The sequence below is a fragment of the Carassius auratus genome, chromosome 8, assembly GCF_003368295.1.
Source record: "Carassius auratus strain Wakin chromosome 8, ASM336829v1, whole genome shotgun sequence".
NCBI lineage: Eukaryota > Metazoa > Chordata > Actinopteri > Cypriniformes > Cyprinidae > Carassius > Carassius auratus.
The window spans coordinates 2,075,373-2,088,853 of NC_039250.1; the positions used below are offsets into that span (position 1 = coordinate 2,075,373).

General features: G+C 35.2%; 1 protein-coding gene across 1 annotated transcript; it reads right to left on the reverse strand.

The window, feature by feature from the left end:
• Window positions 1–383: 383 nt before the first annotated feature.
• Window positions 384–9,261, reverse strand: LOC113106946 (ras-related protein Rab-35). Its single transcript, XM_026269012.1, has 6 exons — window positions 8,990–9,261; window positions 6,405–6,455; window positions 5,501–5,624; window positions 3,811–3,935; window positions 3,437–3,561; window positions 384–3,071 (listed from the first exon to the last, which is right to left on the reverse strand). Exons 1-6 carry the CDS (start codon window positions 9,039–9,041, stop codon window positions 2,943–2,945), a joined length of 606 nt encoding a protein of 201 aa, XP_026124797.1. The 5' UTR covers window positions 9,042–9,261; the 3' UTR covers window positions 384–2,942.
• Window positions 9,262–13,481: the final 4,220 nt, after the last annotated feature.

Genomic DNA, 13,481 nt, shown 5'->3' on the forward strand with positions numbered 1-13,481 from the left:
TAAAACTGCGGTAAACATGTAAATAAGGCAGATTTGATACTTTCCATAAGATGTTTGCTATTTATACTCATAGTGAATTTGATCTGGTGTTTTTATAATTATTAAATTCTTATTTTTCCAACAGATTGCTTTAAAATACCAAGGTATATACAAATGCAGACAAACATATGTCCATGTTTAAAAAGCTTCCAATGTCTTGACGTGGAACGCACTGTGATGTGTCAGAATAAAAAATGCACATGCTAAATCTTCTCAATTATCAGATGCTCCAGTAATAAAACAAGAATCGTTGCAGTCCTGCAATAAACATTAAGAAGAAAGAGCAAAGCTTGTAAACAAATGTGCAACATGATGATGCTTAATAAAGACAAGGACAAACATGCTTGTGTCAAATATTAATTCTTAAAATATTTATTAATGATTTCATTCATAAAGGGGAGGTCCACTATACATTTCTTTTTTTTCCAGTGTATGATAGAACCACAGCTGAAAAAAGTGTTTTAACCAGCACAGTTTGCACGCACATGTGCTAGTATGTCAAACATGCACACGTATGATGAACTGAAGTCACATGACTGGCTTGAAATTGGCGCACAGCACAGCCAGGACTTGTGGTGTGTTTTGGCTTACTAAATTAATCATGAAAATATTTCTATTGGTGAATCTCACAAAACAAAACCACATTTTAGATATTATTATTATTTTTTTAAATGAAGCTCATTTTAGGTTCCTTAATCTTTTTCCATGTTTTGCATATTTCAGTTTTGAAGCATTTATATATCGTTGTTGTAATTAATTAATAATGCAGCTCTAAATTCATTGCATTACACAAAAAAAGTGCAAAAAATGCACAATGCACAAAAAAATCGTAATGACTTCAATAAAGAATTTTTTTTTTTTCGGTATTTACTTATCTGCAAAAATTTAATAATTTACATGAATATTTTAATGCAAAACAAGAACATGAATATGGATTTTTTTTCTGTTGTGATGACTTAAATACAGGTCTATATTCATTGCATAAACCAATTTTATATGCATATTCAATAAAAAAAAAAAATATTTTCTGCAAAAAAGCAACATTTTTACATTAATATTTAATGGAGAAAAATGAAAATAATGTGGCTAAAATTTGGCTTCACTTTCATTTTTGTTGGGGTGACTAATTTAGATGCACTTAATAAAAAAACATTTTTAATTCTTTGCAAAAAATGCTACATTTTTACATTGACGTTAATTTTACATTTACATTTTAATGCCTCTAATAATCAGCTTCATTTTCTTTGTGAAAACTAACCATTACTTTTAATGTGAATTAGGACAAAGTCCTGTTTTGGTGAGATTCACAGAAGGATGGCAGAGCTGTCAAATGTGGACCTGCCATAAAGTGTCAAAAGAGTGTATTCAAGAAATTTAGGGATGACCCCATTGGCTTAAACACTTTAACACAACATATCCCTTCCACAAATAAAAACTAATTACATTTCATATTAGCGATAGACCCTTTGGGAACGTGCATAAACATGGTAATTATGTTTTAAAACCTTGTATCAGCGTCTTTCGGGTCCAAGTAACTGTACTTCATACAAGCTTGTATGGCACAACAATGTCGCTCGTCCATGAGACGCAGAAGATGAAATCTTGTTTTTAACACTGGCTTCAATCGAATGCATCCACAAACACAAAGATGCGACTCCAGCGTCCGGAGAAATACTATAACGACTGATACAGAAGAGAAGTGTGCGGCAACACTGTTACGAGATTATGGCAGCATCATCTACCCTCATCCTCTTCATCTTCACGGGAAGAACGAAAGCAGAAAAACACCAGCCTGAATTCATTGAATGTCAAAGGAGCTCTGCTGTCCACATCATGAAGAACCGAAGCCTGAACTAATGCAGTGAATCTCATAAAAACGTTTAAATCCAAAAGGCAAAAAGAAATTAACATTTGCATGAAAACTGAAGCTTCTTTTTTAGGACCATTACAAGTTTTTTCATGCTAACGCTCTTTTTAATGCACATTACTGAAAAGCATCCAGATGTTTAAATTCTCATTATATTCTTATTACTATAATAGTCATTTAAATGTACTATAGCAAAAAAAAAAAAAAGACTGTTACAATGATTTCTTTAAATAAGCATTAATTAAATGCAGCACAACAAATACTATGATGATGATATTTGACTACTTTACAATGTATAAACATCAAATTTCACCAAGAATTTGGCATGAAATGTGCTTGATCCTAAACAAAGTCTTCATTTTCTTTATGCAAAATATAAATAATTCTTAAATGCGACCTGGAGATGTTTTTTTGTGAGATTCAGTCAATGAAAGGAAGAAACGGGCTTGACAGATAACAAAAGATCCAATCAGAGAATGAAAACATGATGGATCACCAATCAATAAGGTCTAAAATTTGTTTAAAAAATGTTGTTGGCAACGGTCTCCAAATAAGTCCATGGTGAGTAACGTCTGTATTTGTATGATTTCATAAAAATTAAAAGGGGTGGGGGGTTTTGGAGGCAAATTGTTCTCACAGATAAAAACACTGGCATTCCACCAAAAAAAAAAAAAAAACACATGAGAAAGAGAAGCAAAACGAAGAAAATCACTCCTGAGATGCGGATAATAGAGATATATAATCACTGAAGAGTAATTCTGAAAGCATACAGAAACCTGCACGGTTTTGCGATCACGTCAGCTTGCTGGTCCTTCAATAAAGAAGGAGGATCTTTTATTAAATATCATGAATTCCACATAAAACTCCTTGACTCTCATAAAATCTGTACATTTTCTTTTAAAAAGTCTTTGTGGTTTGTCTCGGTCCTGAAAGGACAGCATTTGTCCGCACTGTGTTTTTTGTGAAATCTTAACTGAGACGATCACAGTCCGTATGCGTGTGCAGAACGCCGTGCAGAGGAACATCTGTTTGGCCACTAGCAGCATTTTTTCTTTCGTTTGCTATTCTTGTTGAGTTTGATCACATCGTTCTGCTGCTGCTGCTGCTGTTTGGCCACAGACTCTTTCTTTGCTCGAAGCACCAGCTCTGTGATGCAGTTAAACATCTACACAAGACCAGAAACACACAGATATGTCATTGCACCCTTAAAAACTGATTCTAATAAAGATTAACACACTTTATACAGCATATACGGCTCTAAAATCTGATTAGATGAGCTGCGTTTCAAGCTGCTGTAAAATAGATGTCACACAGAAATGTAATTTAAATTTATTTTTGACTACTTTCAACTAGGGATGTGCACAAGTGATTGATTATTCAAGTGCTCATTCTGTGAAATATGAAATTAAAATATTCTAGAGCAGAGCAAAAGTATATTTTAAAGAGTTTCCAGACCTGGCACATAAGTGAGTTTTATGTGTTTCACAGCACAATATGAATGGTCCTAATACAGAGCCCTGAGGAACTCACCTCCTCCACGTTAATGTTCTCTTTTGCACTCGTCTCAAACAGACTGATGCCCATCTGCTCAGCAAACTTCTTCGCGTCATTCGTCTCCACAACCTTAGAGTTTGGATCATCGTTTTTATTGCCCACTAAAGGAGAAAATGTAGACAGAAATTCATATAGAATTCAGCATTCGATTGACTTAGTCACGTCTGCTAATTCATGTACTAAAGCGTTCATAACATGGAAGTGACCTCACAACCATGGGTTCATTAACTACATATGACTACTCAAAGTGTGAATTAACAACATATTGCATATGCAAAAATATAAGCCAATCAAAACAGTGGTCAACTCTACTAATAAAATAAAAATGCAACATTTACTGAAAAACTCACCTAATATTCGACATACGTCATCGCAGTTTTGGTTTATTTCATGCAGCCATCTTTTGACATTGACAAAAGACTCGGCACTGCTGACATCATACACTACTATGACCCCATGGGTTCCTCTGTAATACCTGAGAATGAAAATAAGGAGTTTTAAAGAGTTCAGCTTTAAAATGAACAAGAATTTCTCTCAGTAACCAACAATGGATGGAGGAACAGCCCTCTGACTTTAAAAGCACAGACCTTCTTCTGTCTCCAAACACAGACACAAAGAAACACAAGCACAAAGAGCTCTTTGAGAGGCCAAACCCTTGTGTCATTGACAGAGCCTGGCACAGTTCTATCACAGTCCTTAATAACAGATCAAAACCTCACATAAACATGCATGAATGTACTTACACACTAATGAAGCGGCATACATTCCTTGTCAGCTACTTAATGACCAACCGGCTTAAGGCCACTGCACACTTTAACACAAAACTTACAAAAAAGTGCATTTGCATTCTGAGATACATAGAAGTTGTTTGAAGTCTTAAATATTTTAATGTAATGTTTTTGCAGGTTTTATGAAGTAAATGTAAGACTTTTTAAGAGCAGGAAAAGGTAAGAAATATGTCAATATGATCTACAACAAAATATGTCAATATGATCTCTAAATGTCTTTTTCTCTTACTTTACACAAAGAAAGTGCTTGAATAGCTCTCCTCCCAACCACTAGACTAGAGTATGGAAATAGCTTTTACTGCATCTTTTCATCACGCTGCAAAAATGTGTATTTGTGCCTTGTTCTGCAGTGCAAATTCTTAAAAGGATTCTCAAATCAAGATGCATTTCCTTGAGAAGCAACATAACTAATTTAACTAAATCTATCAAAATTAAGTCATTAAAACAGTTGTCAATGAGCTCAGAAATGTACTTTAATTCAAATGGAAAACAATTTTTTTATATTCCATTGGCAGATATTTGTTCTTGTTTTGGGCATAAATGCATTAAAGTTTCTCAGAAAACAAGACCTCGTTTCTTCATTTTACATCTCTGGTAATTGTATCTTGATTTAAAGAGGTTTAGATATTGGAAAACAAAACAACAATAGTTAAAAGTCAATTGCAATTGAAACTTAAGCTATCTATTAAATGTATTTCATGAAGCAAATTCTGTATGATAACTTTCTACACAAACCAAGTTCATTATGTGATGGTGTGTGCTTCAGGAAATGTAAGATACATCCAAACATCACAACAAATAAATCCTCTTTCCACAGGAAGTGTGAACTTAAAGCCCAGTCCCAGAATGCCGATGGTAGACGGTGACCCTCAGTCAAACAGTGGCTATAAAACATTACAGCACTAGTTAACAACTTCAAACAGAGTCCCTGAAGCGTTCTGTTAGCAAGCGGCAAAGCCACGCTGCCACACACAACCTCCACAATGTCTTTTTAAAGTCTGAAACGGAACTACCGAAACTAAAAATGAAAGCACCATTTCTATTAAAAGAGAAATACCAAACAGATTTGATTCAGACCAAGGAAGCTTTTTTTTTTCTTCCTGTATTTAACTTTCTTTGAGCACATATCTTGTGATTAAAAACGATTGGTGTTACGATTTATTATGAAATATGAAAAGCACATCATGTTTAAAACATACGCAGGATACGATCAGCTCAGCATTAGTTTGATCATGTCATGCGTTTGACTCACGTAGATGTGATGGTTCTGAATCGCTCTTGTCCGGCTGTGTCCCATATCTGCAGCTTCACCTTCTCTCCATTAATCTCCACCGTCCGGATCTTGAAGTCCACTCCTATAGTGGTGATGTAACTACCTACAACACAAAGCAACACCAAAGAGCATTGAATATGCCATCATAACAGACTAGCTTGGGCTTTTTCTAGTACTAATGCATTCTATAAACCTGAAGTCCTAAGTCCTGAAGAGTATTTTAGGAACACCACACTGTTGGACTACATAGAGTTGAGGATGATTTCAATTAGAGCAAAAATACTGTAAAATTTGAATTAATGTGGAACGTTATTTCAAATTGTAATAATATCCCACATTAATTGCAAATGCATGACTCAAGTCTTCAGTGTCACATGATCTTCAGAAATTTGTTGCTCAAGAAACATGGTTATCAATTTTGAAAACAGTTACTTTTTTGATTAATAGAAAGTGCAAAAGAACAGTATATTAAAATAAAAATGTATGGTATAAATGTCTTTACTCTCACTCTCACTTAATCAATTTAATGCTTCCTTGCTGAAAAGCATACACTTCTTTACTGACCCCATATCATTTTGGATGGTAGTGTATCGTTCATAAACTTGCTTGATTTCTCTTTACAAATTAAAATAAGAGTTACTTGAAAGTATTAATTTCCATTAATTTATACACTTTATAAAATAATAGCTGTGCAACAACTTTTCTTTTTTCTATTCAAAAGTGAGCTTAAGGTAGAGGTCAAACAAAAATACTCTCAACACAAACAGCAGCTGTAACAGACCATCTTCACGCTCTTGGCTTTAGAAAATCCCAGGACTGTCTGTACACTTCAAGCATGATAATAAATCAGACAGATGATGCCGGACGTGTTCATGCATCTTACCTGAAAAAGTGTTGTCTGCAAAGCGCAGGAGAAGACTGCTCTTTCCGACACCTGAAAAACGACAGACAACAAACAAAACCAAAGAATGAGGAAAAACCATGCAACGTGATGCAGCAGATTTCAGCTGAACCTGATAAAACACTGGCTCCAGACCTCCACCGTTAACATTCACCATGTGCTTTCAGATTTACTGCTTGGAGACAAAACCTAAACTCTGAGAAACATGATGTCCTCGCTGAGACACTTTCCTTAAATGATGTCATGCACAAAATAATCTCACATACATAGCAGTGTAACATCTGATCCCCACCGCAGCTTACTCTACGTTTAGACAGGAAGAGAGAGACTTTCTGCAAGTGACCATGTTACTTTCTTCAGAGGTTTACAGGTCATTAATAACAACTAAGTCAACCAATCAGATTGGAGCAGTGAGATTTTTCTGTGGAATATGAATGTGGTGGTTTATGAACATCTGAGACAACAGCCAACACACACGACTCTCAGAAAGGAAGATAAACCAACCAGATCCTGACAAATGTCGCCACTAACCCACAGGATAAAAGAGCTGACATGCTTTATTCACAGAAGGTCTATAGAAATACTATAGCAAACTCAGATCTAATGACGAACATGGATCACAACACAAACGCTTTCTTGCAGTGGACAATCTGCATTTTGATTCTGCAGACAGATATTCATATCAATCCATCAGTTTCAAGTCTCTCAAAAACAGAACATAATTTAATAAATACAGCCACAGGAAATCAGATCAAACACTCCAGATAAAAATGAAATCAAAAGTTATATTAATACAAGCCAGACGTGCAGTGTCAGAAGCAAGCCTGTCTATCCATGTGGCTGATTTTCTTTCATCACGGACCAGAGATCTGCAGCATATCATTAGGTCGCTTCATTAGAGTTCAGAACTGAAGCAGAGCCCAAAGCAGAGCCCAAATAAAAGCCCTCAGAGGACCAAACACTGAGGCCTGTGTGTCCATCTACTACAGCCTCGTGTGATCAATCAGTGTACGGCAATGATCGTAAAGAGATGCACTGCACAGGGAATGTGATATGTAGTATATAATAAAATCATTTGTTTATACTATATCTACAGTATATAAATAAATCATGGTATAATGATTTCTAAAGGAGCTATGATGCTGAAAATTATGCTTTGCATCACAGGAATGCATTTGATTTAAAAAAAAAAAATATTAAAACAGAATTAATTTATTTTTAATTGCAATAATAAGTCCATAATATTACAGTTTTTCCAAGTATTTTGAATGCAGCCTTAATGAGGACAATAGAACTATAAAAAAAAAAAAAAAAAAAAAACATGAAATATGATCCCAAACCTTTGATTAGAAACACACACATTATTTTATTATGTAAGTTACATAGTTAATTATTAGGTACTATAAATAAAAACTTTATTGTAATATATTTTATATAATATCTTACATTTAAAGTGAAGATAAAATATATAATAAAATAACATTTAAAGGCTATATCTAAACACGTTCTCTCTCTCTATACTGTATATACAGTAGATACATTAATTGTATTTATACTACATATCACATACAAAGTATAAAATATAAATGCATTATTTTAGTATTCCTTGATTCAAACCAGCAATTGAGAATTCGACACAAACAACATGACATTTTTATAACCTACAGTTCATCCAAACAGTCTGAGCTTATTTGAGTCGTCTGCTACACATGAGAAGGTGCAAAACTCAAACCACAAGAACCACAAGCTGTGATGTGTTGCTGGCTTGTTAACCATCCTGTGAAAACAAGACACACTCGCCTTTGCTTTTTGTGCAAACTATAGATCTCCTTTACTCGCACCTGAACAAGAGGCTCTCAACTTTAACCAGATGACACCAAAACAGCACAATGCATATTCTGTGTTAAAATCAGCACTTGCAAACACTTGAAATATCCAGATTTCAGTTTCTGATGAATTCATTCACAGGTACAGAAGTTGTTACATCAGTTTAACCTGTGAACTTTCACATATCATTTATGCAACAAAACATGTTCACTTAAGTGACACTTAATGTCATTTATTAAATCAACAGGCTATCCGTGCATCGCAGTTTAATTCATTTTTGTATAAAAATGCATCAGTCAGCTCTCCTCAAGTTCACACAGGGGTCAAGAATCGCTTTCACTATCAGCATATTCAAGCAAATGTCTAATTTACAACACAGATTTATAATTTTAAGCAAAGTATTTTTGACTCCAAAGCGTTCATATTTTTGAATGCAAATAATTTTATATTCTAGATTCTAATGCATTGATATTCAGACCTTTTAAGCGTGTCTTAAGTGTTTCTGGAGACACTCAGACCAATGCACTTCTGTTGTAGGTCTGAATAAATGATGCATAGAGCAGATCTCCGGATCTCGGGCCTGTGTGCGGCGATCAGCCCTGAGCAGCGACACAACGACAGAAACACACTCGCGTGAGCGTTAAATCAAACCTGCGTTCATTTACAGCCTTTACAGCTTTGACACGAGACATTCCGAGCCCCAGAGGCTCTCGGCGGTCCATATCAGCGGCGTCTCTTACCGCTGTCACCGATGATCAGCAGCTTGAAGAGGTGATCGTAGTCGCGGGCCATGCCGGTGCTGGGAGGTTCAAACCCCGCGGCTTCGCTCCTCTCTCCGGGCGAGCGCTTGTCTGAAACCCGTCTGACGTCCCGCTTGGATAAGAGCGGATAAATTCCCACAGGTAGATACCGAAAGCAGCGGGTTTTTCGTCGGCCTTCGTCGGTGTCAGCAGTCACTCGCTCATTACCGGAAACGGCGCTTCCTCTTGCTGCACTGAGTGGCGGAGGACCAATCAGAGTGTGCCGACGCCATATGACGTGACAGCCGTCAACAAGCCCGCGTCGTGATACAAAGTATCAAAGGATGAATGTATTTACTCTATATGGGTCAATGGCGTCAAGTGCTTTTAATTCTTAAAAAAAAAAAATCGCCAATGTGGTTGAGAAAAATTATATTGAATGAAATAGAAAATTTAATGAAACTGCTACGATGTCATTTATACCTTTAAGAACGTAAATATTTGTATGTATACTGTAAAACAATCTCTTCAAAAATCATTATTTTCAAACGTTTCACAAATATATTTTCTAGGCTTTGAATTTAATCCATAGATATCAAGAGGTTTCTTGAGCATTTTTATTTATTTAAAATTATATTTATGTGCTATGTTTTTTTTTTTTTTTTTTTTTTTTGCCGCATTACATTACAACATTTATTTTAATTTTTTTACTGGCCAAGAAAAAAAAAGCGGCACAAAACACACACAATCACATACACATACACACACAACACACACACACACACATAGATGGAAACATTCTGACTGCTTTATACAAATAAAAAAAGTAATGTTTTGGACACGTAATACAGTATTTTTATTTTTAAAGATGCAAATACCATGATGCCATGGTAATGATCAGTGGAATGTACTATACTGTTGACAGTGTTACCATCACTGTACCATGGTACCACCATAGTGCTTTTTAAAGCAATGCCTCATTTTTTTTTATTTTTTATAGTGAACAAAGAAAAGTATTCACGACATCTCAGCAGTTTCTCAGTGAGAGCCAGAAAACTCTGTGCAGCTTTCCAAAGCAGTGTGAACTTTGACAATCTGCCAGAAAACTCCTTCGGGATCAACTGAATATGAATTATGTTGCATATGAGCTCCGTAATGATCTGCAGGTAAGTATCTCACAGGTAAGTCTGATTTCAGAAACAATTTCAAAAAGCAAGAACTGGTGAGTCTTTAACTTTATGTTTTATGCTGTTTCATGTTCATCTGCTTCCCCAGTTTGCTCTCGACTATCACGAATACAATCAGATACAACAATAATTTCTCAAATATTGATTATAATACAGTAGAAGTTGAACATTCACTTCAATGGAACAGATTGGATACTTTCGACTGATTTCCTAATGTTTGTAAACATGGCTGAACAAGACTCGAAAAGCAGAGAAACTGAATCAACTTTGTAAGTCATTTACACTCCAATTGATCCAAACTAGTAATTTCGATCATTCAGTTCAACCGATTAACTAGCAAAAGAAAAAAAAAAAAAAAAAAAGGAAGAAGAAGAAGTAGAAAAATAAAGAAACCAAACAAAATGAAAAAGAGTCATTCATTTTCAAATTTTGACAGTTTAGGAAGATTTTAAAAAATACAGATGGATGAAATGGAAACAAAACTCAGAATCAGTCACAAAATGATTCACTGTTTCAAAGCACTCCAATCGGATCACATATCACAAATCATTTGATTTAGATCGTAAATTCAGATCAGATTCGTGAATCATTATTCAGTGCAGGACTACGGAAATCAGATCATAAATCATTTAGATTAGAGCAGGTTCAGGTTCACGAAACTTCGGAGCATGTATCACGAATCATTTGATTCAAATCGGGACTTCAGAGGGGGTTCGCGAATCATTTGATTCCAGTTCCTGTGCAAAAGGTGGGATTTATAAAGAAAAACTTGACGTGAAAATATGCGCACCTATACACGCAAACTCTGACCCATGCGTACGCACATTTTGAAGACAAAGCAGTATTGTTTAAGTGGTGGCTTTTAAGGTGTTTTTTTGAGTCTGGTTTTATTGTATGGAAAAAGCTGTGGATATTCTGCCCGACATCATCTTTTGTTTGTCTTTTGTCCAAATGAAAATAAGAATTAGTTTAAAAAACAGATTTTTACTCATAAGTTTCACAAATAATTATAAAGTGGCACATTAAATGTGAAATTCTGAAGTAGAAAGACTGAAATACTATTTGTGACCCTGGACCACAAAACCTCATAAGGGTCAATTTCTCGAAATTGAGATTGATATAAGCTTTCCATTGATGTATGGTTTGTTAGGATCGGACAATATTTGACTGAGATGCAACTATTTGAACATCTGGAATCTGAGGGTGCAAAAAAAATCTAAATATTGAGAAAATTGCCTTTAAAGTTGTTCAAATGAAGTTCTTAGCAATGCAGATTACTAATCAAGAATTGGTTTTGATACATTTATGGTAATAAATGTACAAAATATCTTCATGGAACATGATCTTGTACTTAATATCCTAATGATTTTTGACATAAAAGAAAAATCTGTAATTTTGACCCATACAATGTATTTTTGGCAATAGCAACAAAAATACCCCAGAGACTGCTTTTGTGATCCAGGGTCTCATTTTCTTGTAAAACTTACTTCAATAACGCATTACAAGTAATGCTAGTTATGTAATCAGATTACTTTTCCCAAGTAACTAGTAAAGTAGTGCATTACTTTTAAATTTACAATGAAATAGAGTTACTTCGTTTTTAAAACGATTCACGTCATCGGGACTTCGGAGCGTGTTCGCGAATCGTTTGATTCACATCGAGACTTCGGAGCGTGTTCGCGAATCGTTTGATCCACATCGGGTCTTCAGAGGGTGTTCGCGAATCGTTTTGATCATATGGTTAGTGATACAAATTATAGTTTCCAAAGTAGGACAATGCTAATGATTTTCAAGGGTTTATAATTTAGTATAGATGCTATGCATGTCCCTACCAGTATCCAGATGACTAAATTGTCCCTAGCAATAATTTTGATCTAACAATTAAATTAAATGTGTGTTGTCTGCTGTTATATCCCCAATCAATGCAAAATTCAAACCTACGCACTTGGTTGGAAGTACTTTTTTGGGCTCCAAAATCTGGACCACCATTCATTGACATTAAAAAGCTTGGAACACCCAGGATATTTTTTTTTAATACGACTAGTTATTTGAATTGTAAAACCACAGACAAGATTCCTGGGTACACAAGGTCTTAAACATGGGTGATTTCTCTTGAAAAATGATACTTTAGTGGATTACATTACCAGTTTCCAGATCTTATAAAGATGCATTAAATGTTGAACAGGAATAAAAACATTAACATTTTAAATCAAACCGTTTATTAAATCAAGGTTCTCACTTTCTAATAATTCATACAACCATTATTACAGGACAAAGCGCTAATTGGAAAATCAGCATCACATCCTTTGGGTTGTTAATGGCTCACTCGTCTCTCTCACACACAGAGAAATCAATTACAACAGCGAGAAACTGCTAAACTATCCAAAATAAAATATAAAAGGGCATCAGAACATCAATGTTTGAAAAGAATTGGCACAAATTAATACTTCATCTTTCAGAAGAAAACCAAACGAAAAATATACATTTACAAATTGATAGCCAATTAAGGACAAAGCAGATTTCAGATGATGATTTTAGGGGCTCAGCACAATAAATACTTTCCCAGGCTTTCCTTGTGGCGTAAATGACACGAGTCAAAGCTAGTGTGAGGAGAGAAAGAGAGTGTGTGTGTGTGTGTGTGTGGCAGATGCAGGATCTCTGAGAACAGCAGCGGCTACAGGACTGGATTCAGATCAGCTGAAGCGGTCCATCATGTCAGGATGGTGTCGTCGATCTCTTCGTTGGAGTCGGGAAGGCTGGAGATCTTCTTCAAGGATCTGCGGTAACATTCTGACAGCAGCTCGTTACTGGCCGAGTCCAGGATCGCACTGATGCTCTGAAACCAATTTACACACGCAGATGTTACTCCAAGTGCTGTGCCATGATTAGTTAGGAGACGTATTGTTTAAGTGGTGGCTTTTAAGGTGTTTTTTTTTTTAATCACAAGTCTGGTTTTATTGAATGGAAAAAGCTGTGGATATTCTGCACGACACCATCTTTTGTTGTCCAAACTGAAAACAAAAATTAGTTTTTACACAGTTTTTACTCATAAGTTTCACAAATAATTACAAAGTGGCACATTAAATGTGAAATTCTGAAGTAGAAAGACTGAAAAACCATTTGTTACCAAAAAACCTCATAAGGTTCCATTTCTCGAAATAGAGATTTATATAAGCTTTCCATTGATGTATGGTTTGTTAGAATCGGACAATATTTGGCTGAGATACAACTATTTGAAAATCTGGAATCTGAGGGTGCAAAAAAATCTAAATATTGAGAAAATTGCCTTTAAAGTTGTTCAAATG

What these genes read in the sequence shown, in the direction of transcription:
- LOC113106946 (XM_026269012.1), bottom strand. Translation starts at nt 9,041, where the DNA reads ATGGCCCGCGACTACGATCACCTCTTCAAGCTGCTGATCATCGGTGAC. An exon ending in TTCAGAACCATCACATCTAC is followed by an intron (nt 3,936 to 5,500) that starts GTGAGTCAAACG and finishes TTTCATTCTCAG; the next exon opens with GTATTACAGAGGAACCCATG. An exon ending in TGACGTATGTCGAATATTAG is followed by an intron (nt 3,562 to 3,810) that starts GTGAGTTTTTCA and finishes TTTCTCCTTTAG; the next exon opens with TGGGCAATAAAAACGATGAT.